Source organism: Camellia sinensis, chromosome 1 (assembly GCF_055761805.1).
Source record: "Camellia sinensis isolate YWXY chromosome 1, ASM5576180v1, whole genome shotgun sequence".
Taxonomy (NCBI): Eukaryota; Viridiplantae; Streptophyta; class Magnoliopsida; order Ericales; family Theaceae; genus Camellia; species Camellia sinensis.
In genome coordinates, this window is record NC_138961.1 from 246156624 (window position 1) to 246172004 (window position 15381).

Genomic DNA, 15381 nt, shown 5'->3' on the forward strand with positions numbered 1-15381 from the left:
CTCTCACTAGCTCTCTCTGTTTTGTGCCCCTCTCTCAGCAGTGTGTTTCTCTCTTGCTTGCTATGTTTGCCGTGTATTCAACTCACCATCACCATTCCATTTTATACACCAAAACAGAAGGTGGAGGAGGCCTCATGGATGTGTTGGCTGCCAGCCCAATATTCTCCTTTGAGCTGCTGTCCAGTTGAAAGCTTTGTCCCACCATGTGAAGACTTCACATGGCCAACTCCATGCTTTCTCCTTTGTTGCTGGCGCATGGCAAGCCTCATGGCTGCCAACTCAAGCCTCATGGCTTGCCAACTCATGCCAACCTCTTTTGCCTTCCTTTTACCATGTGGGTTGGTCACCCTTCCATGTGGCTGCCAACTCAATTTGGGTTAATCTCCTACAGATGTGACAATTTTGAAGTGTGAAAATCTTGAAACATGATCTAATAATTACTGAGTATTTGTGAGGAGGGAGAGACGGAGATTTTGGGACAGAGGATCCTGTGTCTCATGCTACTCTCATGTTAATTCATACAAATGCTACTGAAATCGCAGCACAGCAAACTGTTGTTGAAGAAGAAACCCCAGCCCAAGCAGAGGCTCGAGAAAGTGCAAGTATGAAATTGCAGATGGGCAGATTCTCAAGAATTTGGAACTGGGTTCATGAAATCTTGGGCTAATGAGTTCCCTAGATAGATGCTAATTTAAAATATGTAAATGATTAAAGCTATGGGCTTGAGCATAGATATATAAACATCTGTATATAAAAATTTCACTTTCATCAGAACGATATACATATATCTTGATGATGTGCAGTTCCATTGACAATTCATTCCTAATCAAACAAAATGCAAAAGTATCCCAAAAAAGGGGGGAGGGGAAAGTAAAAATAAAAATAAAAGAAAAAATTGGAAATTGAACCCCAAAAAAAAAAAATCAGGGTTGATTGAGTCCACAGATTCAATGGATAAGATGTTGATTTATATGTTTAGAAAGAAGTTATAACTCTGCAATTTTCTTGATTTCCATGGTAAGATTATAAGGATTTGAAAATTCTTCAAACTTTGTGTTGCTTCATCAACAAACATTTGGGATAACGCCAGGTCATAAATGTTTTCAAATTATTTATTATTTTTGTTTTTAAAATACATAATTCAATAACAGGCATGACTAGGCTGACTTATTACATTACACGACAGAGGAAGTAAACAATTTCTAGGTAGGGGATTAATGATGACTGAGGATGAATGACTCCTCCTCCTACCAAATCACATGCTGATGTAACCCTTCACCTCTCTTTTTATCGTTAATGATAGCAACTACCCTAGCTAAGCTAACAGCATCTCTAATGACAAATAATTAGAGTTCTTATTGTTAAATTATGATAACAATTCATAAAAATTTATCTTCGACAAGAAGTTATGATAGCTATCAAATCTGACAAATTTCAAAACTTGACACAAGTTTTGACAGTTGTCATAACTGCCAATTCACAACAAAAATTTCACTTCCTTTCGACAAAACATCTCTCCCTCCTTTCAGATTTGTCATTTTTGTAGAATGAAAGACATCTCTCCCTCCTTTCAAATTTGTCATTTTTGTAGAATGAAAGACAGAAACTGGTATGTGTGGGACATCCGAACGTCCCATACACACTAATTTCTGTACCAAAATGACATAAATGACGGCCTTCCATTGGAGCGCCATTACTATAATTTCAGCCAAATGCTACTATTTATTGTCATAATTTGGCAATGGCAATGCTATTATAGCATTTGCTGTTAGAGATGCTGTAACTACTGCAATTTCTTTAGTATAAGTATAGATATTTCATATCCTAAAAAAAAAAAATTCTACAAATGATTATAAAATAGTTTGAATTATAAAATTAATAGAATATAATATTTTTAATAATTAGGTGTCGGAATCAGTTTGTGCACACCTAATTTCAGGATCTATAAATAAATAGTGAGACAATTTCTCAATGATCTCTTATAATGAATTGAACTTAAAATCTTACATTTTATTTTTAAATTTTTACCCCTCAACCATCTGTTTAATTAATAAAAACTGAAGAATCCATGTAAAGAAGCTATTAAAAACAAAATGTGTTAGTTGTCCTATTCCTCTCACATTATATTCGAATCTCATCTACTTCTCCCCGGCTCAATAATGCTTTTATTTAACCACACGCTAGAAACATGCTTAAGCAACATATTTATTTTTAATTTATTTATTTTTAATCTATTATCGTTCTCGTTGGTCCACGATTAATCAGTTTTATAGTTTGTGATATTTGCATGGTTTCTAACTATAAAATATTACACAAGCAATATAAACATATAGGAGAGATGTTATATATTATTAGATTAATTTTATGGATTTTATAGTGAAAGTGGCCTACACATCTTAAATATGTACATGATATGTATGGATTTACATAGGTACAAAAATAACGAAATTTATCATGTGACAAATATATAATTGAAAAAAAGAAGAAGATCAAAACTTACAATTTTTTAAACAAAGAACAAATACAGACAAATTTGATTATAAAAGAAAAATATTAATGAGTATGTATGGAATATCGTTTAATATTGAGTTTTGTATAAAAAGAACAAATATTTTGAAAATAGTGAAAAATATAACAAAAATAAAATCAAATTAATGAAAAGTGCCTTGAAATTGTTCAATAGTGATTTGTATTGGTCACTTTTTTTTATTTTTAATCTTTTTCTTATATTTCGATGACACTTATTAAAAATGTTTTAACAAAATAAATAAATAAAAATACATCACCAAGTAGAATAAAAATTAAAATGACAATTTTTCCGACCACGATCTGCCTTGCATCCCGTACATCCCGTGCAGGTTCTTCCCGTCCCAATGAAAATCATTCATTGCCCGCCTTACCCTATTGCCATCCTTGGTAAAGTATTACGTCTCGTTTGAGAATAGGGTAATTTAAGTATCGTTTGAGAAGGAATTTTGTGAATTTTTTTTGACTATTTTAATTATAAAAGACAAAATAAGTTATTTTAGCCACAATAAATAAAACATCACATCTAACCGATAATTATTACACTCTTCTCTCACAAAAAAAGTCAAAAAATCCTTCTTAAACTAAGCTTTTTAAAATAGTCAAAAAAGTCAAAAAGTCAATCCATTTGGCTATTTGACTAAAATATGAGCTAAAAATAACGAGTATGTTCGGGATGACTTTTTAACTTTTTACGAAAAGATGTGCAAAAAGTGAAGAGAAAAGAAAATCTTTAACTTTTTCGTATGTGTTGTTAACTTTTAAATTTTTTAGTGACTTTTTAACTAAAAAAATCACTTACCAAACGAAATCTTACAAAAATTCAAAATAACATTTCTTTCCATTTCCTTTTGTGTTACATACTCTTCTTGGTAGTAAAATAATTGACTTTTGACTGACAATGAAAAAAAATGATATGTTTTTTAACATAATAATTGATCATTAAAGAAGTAGCTTCATTTTTTAATACTAGTATTTAATTCTCAAATTATTAATAACAAGATTGAATTTTCCTAAAAATTAATTCCTAATAATTTTAAAACAAGGTCAAGCTAACAGCTATGAGAATGCAATTAGCACATGGGTTTAGCCTCAACAAATCTCAACATTAGAGATCAACTATGAAAATCATATGATTGTTTAGCTAAAAATTAATTAATTTATTTAAAAAAAGGTCCAAATTAACAGCTACGAAAATGAAACTACCACATGACATAATAAAAATCAACAGGAAATTACATATACCCCTTTAAGTTTGGCTAAATTATAAATACCTCTCTGAGGTTTGAGAAATCATAAATTTTCTCCTGAATGCTATATTTGCATAACAAATTAGGAGATAATTTGTTATAAAATATAAATTTCAGGAGACAAATTATTATGAAAATACAAACTTAAGAGCGGGATGCAATTTTCAAAACTTTGAAGGAATATCTATAATTTAGTTAAACTTAGAGGGAGGTATATGTAATTTGTCCAAAATCAACTAATGAGGGGGAAAAAAAGGGATCTGATCCGCTGCCCTGCACCACACGCAACAGAGCACATTACTGCTTTTTAGGACACGCCAGCGGGAAGCTCGTTCCAGAAGCCAAACGCACCCAGTCCCACTCTCTCTCTCTCTCTCTCTCTCTCGTTTTCATTCACTCACCCTCACCGCCCCTCTCTCTTTCTCTCTCTCTGCAACACACACACACTCTCACTCTCTCTCTCTCTCTCTCTCTCTCTCTCTCCCTCTCTCTGCGCAAGAAGAATTCCATCATCAATCTCATTCTTACAGATTCTCACCATCTTCTTCTAACTCTCCTCTAGGAATCGACGCGATTTGCTCTCGATTCCGGGAAAATTTTCACGGAATTTGAGCCGCCATCAAGATTTGAATACAAAACACTCTTCACATTCTGTGGATTCGGTTAGATCTTGGACTGAAATTCGGTGACGATGATCAACTTCGCCTGAACTTGACGCGACAGAAATTATTGTGTTGTTGTAAGGAGAGAAAGCAGAGAGGAGAGAGAAGGTGAATTCATAAACTAGATAGAAAATCTGGATAGAGAAAAGTGATTACAAACTAGAAGGCAAAAGTAACACTTTTTGTTTTAGTAGAATCATTTGCTTGAAGAATTGAAGTTTTTTCAGAGTAAATAGGTTTGGTATGATTTTTTTGCTTAAGAATTTCAGTTCTTTGAGCAAATTTTGGAGACTAGTGCGACCTTTTGGGGAAGTTGAACCCTAACTTTATGGTAATTGTGGCTATGGTTCGAAATAGTTGACTTGAGAGTGAAACCAAATGAAGCGAAAGGTTAGTCCGAGGAAATTTCATCCCAAATGGAAGAGAAGAGTATTTGTACTGCTTTTATTGGGTTTTTGCTTTGCGAGTTTAGTGTTACTGGAGGCACAGTACTGTCGAATCAAAATGTTTGCTCTTTTGTCTCCTCCGTCTGTTCGGAAGCCTAAAATTGCGTTTCTGTTTATAGCTCGGAATCGGCTTCCTTTGGTCATGGTTTGGGATGCTTTCTTTCAGGTAATTCTCCATGTTAAAGTGCTTCTTGTTGGACTTCATCAACAACTTTCTTATCACTTTTTTTTTCTCTTTTTTTTCAATATATTATGACAATATATATTGCTCACATTGGAAATTGTTTGAACAGCAATTTATCACATTATATTAGCTTTACTGGCCTTTTTGAAATTTGTATGCCAAGTATGGGCTGTATGGTGGTAAATTCACTGTGTGCTTGTGTATTGTCTGTTATAAATGTGTATTGTTACTAGGCCACCATAACATGGTTATTTACTTTACTTACATAAGGGAATAGATCTGCGAGCCATATCTGAATCATAATCCAACAATCTTTCCCTGAACATTGGTTGTGTGATTCCATGAAGAAGCTCACCCTACCCCCCACCCAAAAATAAATAAATAATAATAATAGAGAAGAAGCTCCTGTGAATGAATGTCATTGTTGATTCTCTTTTGTGAATAAGCGCAAGCCATTCAACCACTGCCCTGCCTCCCGCCCCTAATCCTGTGTTGGATGTACGGGAGTGACATGGGATGGGATTTTGAGTTACTACTTACTTCCATAAGCTAATAGTAATAATTATTGAAAAGGTTAAGGTGTTGGTCAGATAGGCAGTGTGGGCATGCATGGGGCAATCATTGCTGGTGGTCTGGGCTCCGTCTAGATTGTTGCTTTTTTAGGAACCTATGGTTGATTATCTCTTTATTGAGAAGCAGTTATGATTTAAACTGGTTGTGGGCTAAAATTTAAACTCCAATATGTTGAATTGAAAGAAATAGAATTATTGTTGGGTTGTTCAACATCTTTAGCTTTTCTATCTTCACTTGATTTTACTTTAACAATATGCCTTGTTTTTATATCATGAAAGCCTCATATTGAGCTAGGGTAAAGTAGATGAGCAGATTAGGGTTTTCTATTTGGGAGAAAGGGAGGGTTGGTGTTTGATTTTTCCCTATATTTGTCTAAGCATGTTTCGTTGTGCATTGAAAAAGTTGTTTTCTGTATCTTGAGCACTGCATACAATACTTTATATGCTTCATTAGCGCAACCAAATGTATTTACATCTTAAGAAGCACTTTTGCGGTTTTGCAGGGAGATAAAGAGAATAAATTTTCAATTTTTGTTCACTCTAGGCCTGGGTTCTTGTTCAACAAGGCAACAACAAGATCAGCCTATTTCTTAAATCGTCAAGTTAATGACAGCATACAGGTTTTTATTCGGAACATTTATTCTTGAATTCAAAATTTTTACCCATCTTCTTTTCTTTTGAGGTGTTTGTAACAGAAGAACGTAAAGCTCCTTTGCTTCAAAAGTATTGGCTGTGTTTCTGCTTATTCTGTCAAGTGTTTAGTAATTAGCATAAAAACCTTCTCTTATGGGAAGGCTAGAGATTATCACGTGAATGAACACAATTTTTACCTTGCAGTAATCTAGGCAGTCAAATTTTACCTCAGCAAATATATGTTTCTCACGTGCAGTGTTTGTGTAAATCCCTTTTTTTTTTTTCTCTTTTTCCTCAAAAATATATCTTCCTGGTGACATAACCAAGATGGTAAGCACACCATCTCTTGAAGGGATCCTGCTGATTCTGTCCCACACTACCCCAGTAGGAAACCTGTTACCTGCCCAAAAGCTGTTTGATGCATATTAATTTATCCGAACTGAAATTAAAGCTTGTTCTGCTCATCCTTAGGTTAAAACACTCAATAGGGGAGTAAAGGTTCATCTCAGGTGGCTTAGTAACATAGTGGTTAGGTCTTTTGCAAAACCATGGATTGTGCAATGACATAAGTACATCATGTAGCTCAGTAATGTTTTTTACCTTTTTGTTGTTCGTATTCTTCAATCTTCTAAACTACTCATTCAGGTTGTTAGGTTAGAACTCGTCCTTGTTTTCTCTAGCATTCTAAATTTTACTCTATGCTCTTGTTCAACCATAACTTCTATGGCCCATGCATAGCTCTGACTTCATCCCTTGCCAGTTTAAAAAAGGACCATGCACTTAGCGTTGACAGACTAGCTAAAAAATTGTTAGTTTAGACCGACTAGTAGCAATTCATCTTTTAAATTTATGAATATTTAAAAGGGCATGCATGATGGATAGTGCAAATTACTATTTCATCACACCATTGCCAGATGCATCTAGAAGATTTTGACAAAGTAGCTATTGTGTGCTCGTCATTTGTTCATGCTCAGTCCTGTAGTGTTTGGCTTGATATCTAGTGAATTCTGTTTGACTGTAACTAATTCTGGGGTTAGCTTATTTCCTGTGGATTTACAGTTTATTTTTGCAAGTTATATGTCTTTGCTAATTTTAACCTATGTGAAATTTGAATTATGTGAAATTTGAATTATGTAATTCATGTTTTCATGTTAATATGATTTGCTCATGAAAACTTCAGGATTAACTTTTATTTATTTTTACTGGCTTAATACTCTGATAGTTGAAATTATTTTCTGCCAACAACCAATGTAAATCTTCTTTCTGTTAGGATTGAATATAATTTATCTGGCATTTTATATGAATGTCTACTTAATTGCTTTGCCTCCTTATATGGAAGGACACTGGAGAGACCTGTTAGAAATTTCTCCTTCCAGACAAAAATCAATAATGGTTTTGGAATCTTATATTTACCAAGTTTGTTCCTTTCCAGGTAGATTGGGGAGAGGCAAGCATGATCCTGGCAGAGCGTATTTTGCTGAAGCATGCACTCTTGGATCCTTTTAATAAACGATTTCTTTTTCTTTCAGATAGGTGAGCTGATGGCTGCTATTTATCATTCATTTATTTTTCTGTACAGTGATTTTAATCGAGTATTTTTATGTTTGTTTATATGGAGAGAGAATGGGAGGTGAAAAAATTGAAAAAGAAACATATTTTATTTGATCAAGTGGTGTTTAATTGTCCGTGACATAAGGAGCATCAAGTATTTTGTTGCCACTTAATATTTTGTTGAACAGAAGTTAATATTTTGTTGAACAGAAGTTATTCTTTTGGCCATCTTACCTAGTCTTAATTCATCTACTTAATCTTGTTTCAGCTGCATACCCTTATACAACTTCAGCTATACATATGACTATATAATGTCAACACCAACTAGTTTTGTGGACAGGTGAGTGGACTGATTCATTTGTTTCTCTCCCCCATTAAAAGAATGTTTTGAAGCCTCAATTAATAAGAAATTTGTATTGATTTCAAGCTGCACAGAGATTTGGCAATTAGCTTTGATAACTCTTTTGAATTTGGAATTCTAATTGTTGTATGTGCTTTATGCTTTATATAGAACATTATATTATTGGAATATGAGTTCAAGGCAGTACTCGTAAATTTGTTCTAAATTTAATGGTGGAGCAGTTTTGCTGATACGAAAGAGGGCCGCTACAATCCGAAAATGCATCCTGTGATTCCTGTTCGTAATTGGAGGAAAGGATCTCAGGTAAGTCCCATAAGAGTTCAATGCATTGATTTTGTTGCTTCCTGAAGTTCAATAGAAAACCAGAAAAAAGAGTATAATCTATTAGTCAATGTTACTGCAGACTGTAGTTGTCTGATTCTTATCTGTTACATTATCTTCTTGCAGTGGGTTGTTCTTACCAGAAAACATGCTGAGATTATAGTGAAAGATGATACGATATTTCCCTTGTTTCAAAGGCATTGCAAGGCAAGTTCAATGCAAACTCACTAGGATATTAGAGTTCTCTTGTTGAGCTTTCTGTATGGAAATTATGTTTGATTATAAGAACATAGGAACATTACATGGAAATTCTGCTTTAAGTTCTTTTCACCCCACACATGGTGAATTAGGAATCAGTTTGAAACTTGATATTGACATCCTTAAAGTATGGAAATTCTGTTTAATTGAATATAAGAAGATTGAAACATTGAGTAGAAATTCTGCTTGAAGTTCTTTTCACCCCACACATGGTGAATTAGGATTCAGTTTGATACTTGATATCGACATCCTTATTTTTCTCTTTGTAATACTGCTCATCTAAATTTGCCTAAGTGCCTTCTGAGTACTGAGTATCCATAGGTTCCTCCTGAACCATCGATTGCACACTCTTTAGAAATTTATGATATCAAACTTGAATAATGATAATTTTCTTTGATAACATTTTTCCACAGATTTCTTTTTTCGGAGTTGTCTGTTGTTGAGGACTTATTGTTTTGTCACTTACCTGACTGACCTATTTTTGACAATAATGCAGAGGAAATCACTACCTGAATTTTGGCGAGATCATCCCCTGGTGAGTGCTTTTTTTTTTTGTCCCAATGTCAATTTTCCAACTTAGTATATTTCCAACAAAATATTTTCATACAAAATTTGTCTTCTCTCCTTGCTGTAATGGCGGTTGATTTATATATAGCATCTGGTCTTGAAGTAATAGCCAACAGTATGAAGAACAATTGTTTGAAAATTTTATTAAGAGATGGAATTTTCACTCTAGATTTTAAAAGATTCTTGTCACGTGCAGCCTTATGATGTATCCAAGGAGCATAATTGTATACCAGATGAACATTATGTTCAGACACTACTGGCTGTAAGTTGATCTTTCTTTCTACTATAGCGACCCTCGTTTTAGGAGAAGAATAATTGAACTTCTACCTTTCCCCAAGAAGGAAAAACCAACTTAATTTATGTCTTAGTGGACTAAAAAACATCATAATCTTAAAGAACATATCTTTCAATTAGTGTATTTCAAATCACAGCATTTCTATGATATGTGGAGACCATTTTCTTTAAAGCTTTGTGGAATTTAGTTCTCTGAATTAAGTTCTATTGTAGTTAATTTAATTTAATATTATAATGGTCTAAACTACTGCATAAAATAGTCAGATTCCTCATTTTGTGATCTCTATTTGGGCGTTATATGCACACAACCTTTTGTTTTTTTCCTTTTCACGAGGGACATGTCAATCCTTGGTGATATCCCATTGCCAGTTGGGCAGCATGATATTCTGGTTGTGGGCCTTGGCTAATGGCAGATAGTTGCATTAACACTAGCTATGATACTTTTGGTACTTCATACTGATTTTTATTCTTGTCCTGAGGTAGTGGATTAAGAATATGTTTTAGTCAATTTTTGGGTTTCTAAGAAGCGATATTGTGAAAAAGCAACTGTGGTTGTGCTTCAAGGGTTAAGTGGAAGAGGATTTGGACATGCTGCTGAATTAAACTACCATCATCACTTTGTTTTGATTTCACCCTGACCTGTCTCACACATGTTGATTGGTGTCTTGTGATTTTAACTTGTGTTCCTAACCAAAAGAAAAAATTCATGCAAAGTTGTCTGAAAGAAGTAATTAAGATCAGTATAGTAGATAAAGATCATGAGAAGAAAAAAAGCTATCCGCTATGAGACCTTGGGCATGCCATTTTCATTTATATCTGATGCATGGATAATAGAGATTTTGCTTATCTTTTGAAAGATTTTTAGTTTTTATGTAATTTTCGCAAGTCTCTTTTCTTTTAAAATTCAGCAAGAAGGACTTGAAGGGGAGATCACACGGAGGACATTGACTCATACATCATGGGATCTTTCATCCTCCAAGGACCGTGAACGACGGGGATGGCATCCTGTGACATACAAGTTAGCAGATGCCACTACCACGCTGATCCAATCTATTAAGGTATGTTTATGTCTGCTCTCAACTGATAGGTTTCAAGAACTGAGTCTTCAAAGTTATTCGCTTTCTTCTGTTTGTCTTTAAGGCTGAATTGGTATGTCACAAACTAATAAATAGTACAAGCTTGTCAGATTGAAAATTCTACATTAATCCCCAAGGAAGGGAATTAACTAATTTTTGAAGATGCCTTTTTCTGCGAAACAAATATTCCGTATGTCTCCTGCAATTTTCTTCTTAGATTGTTCTTTGATTTCAACTTCTTGACACTAATGGAGCCCAAATCCAAATAAACTGGCAATCAGAATGCCCATTAGCCCCAAATAAACTAGGAATCTTGTTATTTTCCTTCTTTCATCACTTGTCATGGTAATAATACTAATATTCAATAATCAGCAATCTAATCAGAACAAGTTTGAGGTATTTGTTTGCTAAAGTTGACAACCACGAATTATTTTGATTGAATCGAGAAATGGTGTATTAGAACTCTTAACAAACTTTGCAGGATATAGACAATATCTATTATGAGACGGAGTACCGTAGAGAATGGTGCACCAGCAAGGGAAAACCCTCCTCATGCTTCCTTTTTGCAAGAAAATTCACTAGGCCAGCTGCTCTCCGGCTTCTTAATATGGTGAGTTTTATTACTTCTGTAGCTTTTCTTTTAAAACATCCTTTTCTTGTTTAAAAGAAGGTTTTAAAGGGTAGTAGGACAGAACAACTAACTATTTACTATTGAGTTGTCATAACATGGTTTTGAGTTTTTTTTTTTTTTTTTGGGTGCACATTTGCTGTTTGTTTGATTGGTTGCTTTTATATTTCCTGTCCAGTCTGCATTGGGAGCTTTTCAATGAAGCAGAAGTAAAGGAAAATTTCTGTTGTGAAATTAACATCTCATCTTAGAAGAAGGATAAGCATTAACATGCATGGAAAAGTTCGTATCATTTGTGATTTTTTGAAAAAAATACAGGGAAAGGGAGCTGTAAAATGCCAAGGAGAGAAGAAACTGCAGGTCATTTAAAATGTATAGTCTATTATTTTTATGAGACTATATTACAAAGAGGGTCATGACAGGATAAAGTTTATAGAAAAGTGCACAGAAAAATCAATACGGCTCAGATTTATTCCTCGTATGGCGGGGATCACAACCGTAATAAAATTAACACATGGATTTTTTTTTGTGCACATAACATTACTGTTTTAACTCTCGTCTGAATTTACTTTGCAACTTTGCATCACTTGAACTATCATGTATATGTGTAATAAAAGTAATGAAAGTTTTGGTATAATTGCATGGATTGCATATACCATTTTAACACATTCTTCATATTATTGGATTGTATAATGTTATGAGATATCATTAAATTTAAAAATTAATTGTTTATAATTACTATGTCATTTTGTTTTAGTTATTTTTAAAATTAAAAATAAAGATAAGATAATGGGATTCTTTCACAACCATGGATGATACAAGGGAGAGGATCCAAATTTATCTCGAGTGTATTCCATGTAAAAACCAGCAAGATGGATGGACTGTTAGAGCCTAAGGGCTTTCTTTTTTGGGCATAAGTTTAGCCTCTTATTGTTGTTGGCATCCAGAGCCCAACTAATAAATTTTTTAGTTCGAATAACTATTATATTTGAAATTTCACAATTTAGAAGACTAAGAAATTTATTTCAAAAACTGTTAAATTTATTAATTTTTTCATATGCATAATTTCATAATTCACTTTGATTTTATATCACGATAAATAGGTTCTAATTTTTTTAATTTTATTTAAAAAGAATATATACAATTAAAATTTATGACATTTTAAAGTTTGAATCAAATAAAATAACTAACTTGATGTTGTTGAGTGTGCAATTTGTTTGAATTTTCATTAAAATTTGAAGAACAAAACTTAACTTATTAAAAAAATAAAATTCGGGGCGATCTGGAGTTGCCAATTGTATGCCTATCACAGTCTTTCTATTTAAATACTGATTGGGAAAGTTGGTAATAATTATACAACAAAATCTTTCTCTTTGAATAGTGATGACTCATTTCTAGGTTTATACTTTATGTTATATTTGTGTATAACTTATTTTTTTAATAGTTATAACTCTCCTATGATTGAATTATGTCATAAATTGCATATGATACTTGAAAAAATAAGCAAGAACTAACCATGATCAATGCATATAATATAGCTAGTACATTACTGGCAAATGAACCATAATATCATATCCTTTGAATATATAGACATGTTTTTTATTAAATCAAATTTGTGATGGGTTGTTATCATCATTGTTATTTTTTTCTGTGGTTATTTTGACTTTGTATATGTATATCTTTCTCTAGAATTAGAATTGGAGATAATATTTGTCTTGTTTCAACATATGGAGTGTGTAAGGATCTAAATTCCTAGGATCAAGAAAAGAGGCAATTGTTTGGGTGTCTATCTTCCAAATGTTCATATTCTCTTGAATCTTGAATTTTGAGTAAGAGCTTTTGAAGAGAAAATTTTAAAAAAATTGAAATGTAAACTATTTTTCTTTTTATATTTCCTTCTCTCTCACTTTTTTTATTTTTTATTTTTTTTTACAATCAATTTACCTCATTGTATAAAATGCAGAGTGAAAAATATTATTATATAAAACAAAAATACTGTGTAATTTTTAGATTCCAAAGTATTAATTCATTTTTTTTTTTCTTTTTGAAAATTCTAAATCTACAAAATACAAAAAGACACATGTTTTTTTAATAATTTAATTATATATATATTTTAGAAAAATGCTTCCTATCCCCACTGGGGGTCGACTCCCAGTGAGGTGTCACTCCGGGATTGGCCCAAAAAAAAATTTTTTTTTTTTTTTTTTTTTGAGTTTTCAGCCAGTGGGGGCGCGCCACGTCACTGGGGGCGCGACCCCCATTGAGGGTATGCAGCGGGACTGTATATTTTAAGGTAGTAATTAATTATTTGATCATTATAGTAACACATTGTAATTTTTTTATTTTTGACCTTTCGAATCCCTTAATTAATAGATTTTTCAAATTATTTATGTGTAAATCAAATCCCTTGAAAAAGTCAGATTCTCTCCACAATTATCTTTCACGTGGCATCTTCTCCTTTCAAATCCCTTAATTAATAGATTTTTCAAAGTACTTATATGTAAATCAAATTGCTTGAAAAAGCCAGACTCTCTCCTCAATTATTATCAAAGTATTTTTCATTCGGAAAATACTTTGTTGCTCCAAAATCTTGGCTCGAAATTGACTCAAATAATAAAACGACGCCGTTTTGTTTTGTTTTGTTTTTTTTTTTTTTTTCTTTTCTATCTGAAGCAGACACAGAGGGAGAGGGACGTAGGAAGAGAGAGAGAGAAGAGAGAAGGAAGGGGGAAGAGACCAACAGATTTTGTTGATGAAGATGATGATGATGTTGAAGATGTTGAAGATTTCATGGTTGATTGATTCTGGAATGGTGCATTTAAGTGAAAAGGTGCAGTACATGAACTGTAGACGGACACGGGTAAAGCTGAAGGGTTGGATTAGTAGAGGTTGATTCTGGAATGATGTTGAACATGATGAAGATAATGATGTTCAAAATCTGAAACTGTTGAAAAAAAAAAAAATTGATCTGGATCTGGATCAAAAAAATTTTTTGTTCAATGGATCTGGATCTGTATCAGATTTTGAACCAAAAAAAATTTGTACAATAGCTTCAGATTTTGATCCAAAAAAATCTGATCTGAGTCTGCAGATTTTGAACAAAAAAAAAAATTGATGTTGATGATGTTTGATCTGGATCTGCAGACTCAGATCTTGTTGATGTTGATCAGCAATTTTTTTTTTTTTTTTTTGTTGACGTTGATGAACCCAGCAGCACAGCTCCTCCTTTTTCTTCTCTTCTCCTTCTTCTTCTTCATCTTCATCAAAACGCGAAAAAAAAACACCAAAATGATGTCGTTTTGGTGTCGAGCCAATTTCGAGCCAAGCTCTTTCGAGCTACGAATCGGAACCGTTTTCATTCTACGCACAAGATTCACAGAATGAGACATGAATAACCATAACAAATCTAAAAACCATTCATAAATTATGCTTAGAAAAAAAAATACCAAATAGAAATATTTAAAATACGAATTTATTATGTAGATTTAGGCTAGGTTTGGCATAACACAAAAAAAGTTAAAAAGTCATTATACTATTTAAGTCACATCATCTTATTTAAATCACATCACCTCTTTACCACATCACTTCAAATCCAACCTATATTTTATAAAAAGTCAAAAGTACACTTATTTAGATCATTCCAAATAACCCCAAACTAGTGTATTAATAAGTCACAATCTAGTCAAAACATACCAAATTCAAAATGCTTTTTATGAGCAAGAGACATTACTAAGAAATGATATTATAAATATAATTGTGAGAGATTTTACAATATTATTTTATTTCCAATGTTTTTGGTCTATAATCACTTCTGTGAATGCATCATAAACTCACCTCCATAAATTAAATCAAAATATTTGGGAAAGTTCCTAATTTTTATCATGAATTTTAAAATTTTTAAAATAGTTATATATGGTATAAATAATATAGTAATATAATAATATATACCATAAGAAATTATACTTTTGGCGACTATTTTTACCACCGCAATTTACTTTCGTCGCTAAAAAAAACATAACATTCACCAAACGCCAAAATTTCAAAAATTTTAG

General features: G+C 32.7%; 1 protein-coding gene across 1 annotated transcript; it reads left to right on the plus strand.

Moving 5' to 3' along the window:
- Positions 1-4052: 4052 nt before the first annotated feature.
- On the plus strand, positions 4053-11995 carry LOC114263957 (glycosyltransferase BC10). Its single transcript, XM_082900626.1, has 11 exons — positions 4053-5050; positions 6144-6260; positions 7706-7806; positions 8093-8164; positions 8407-8488; positions 8633-8713; positions 9261-9299; positions 9528-9593; positions 10534-10683; positions 11183-11311; positions 11508-11995. The coding sequence occupies exons 1-11, from the start codon at positions 4817-4819 to the stop codon at positions 11529-11531; spliced, it is 1095 nt and encodes a 364-aa protein (XP_082756752.1). The 5' UTR covers positions 4053-4816; the 3' UTR covers positions 11532-11995.
- The last annotated feature ends 3386 nt before the right edge of the window (positions 11996-15381 follow it).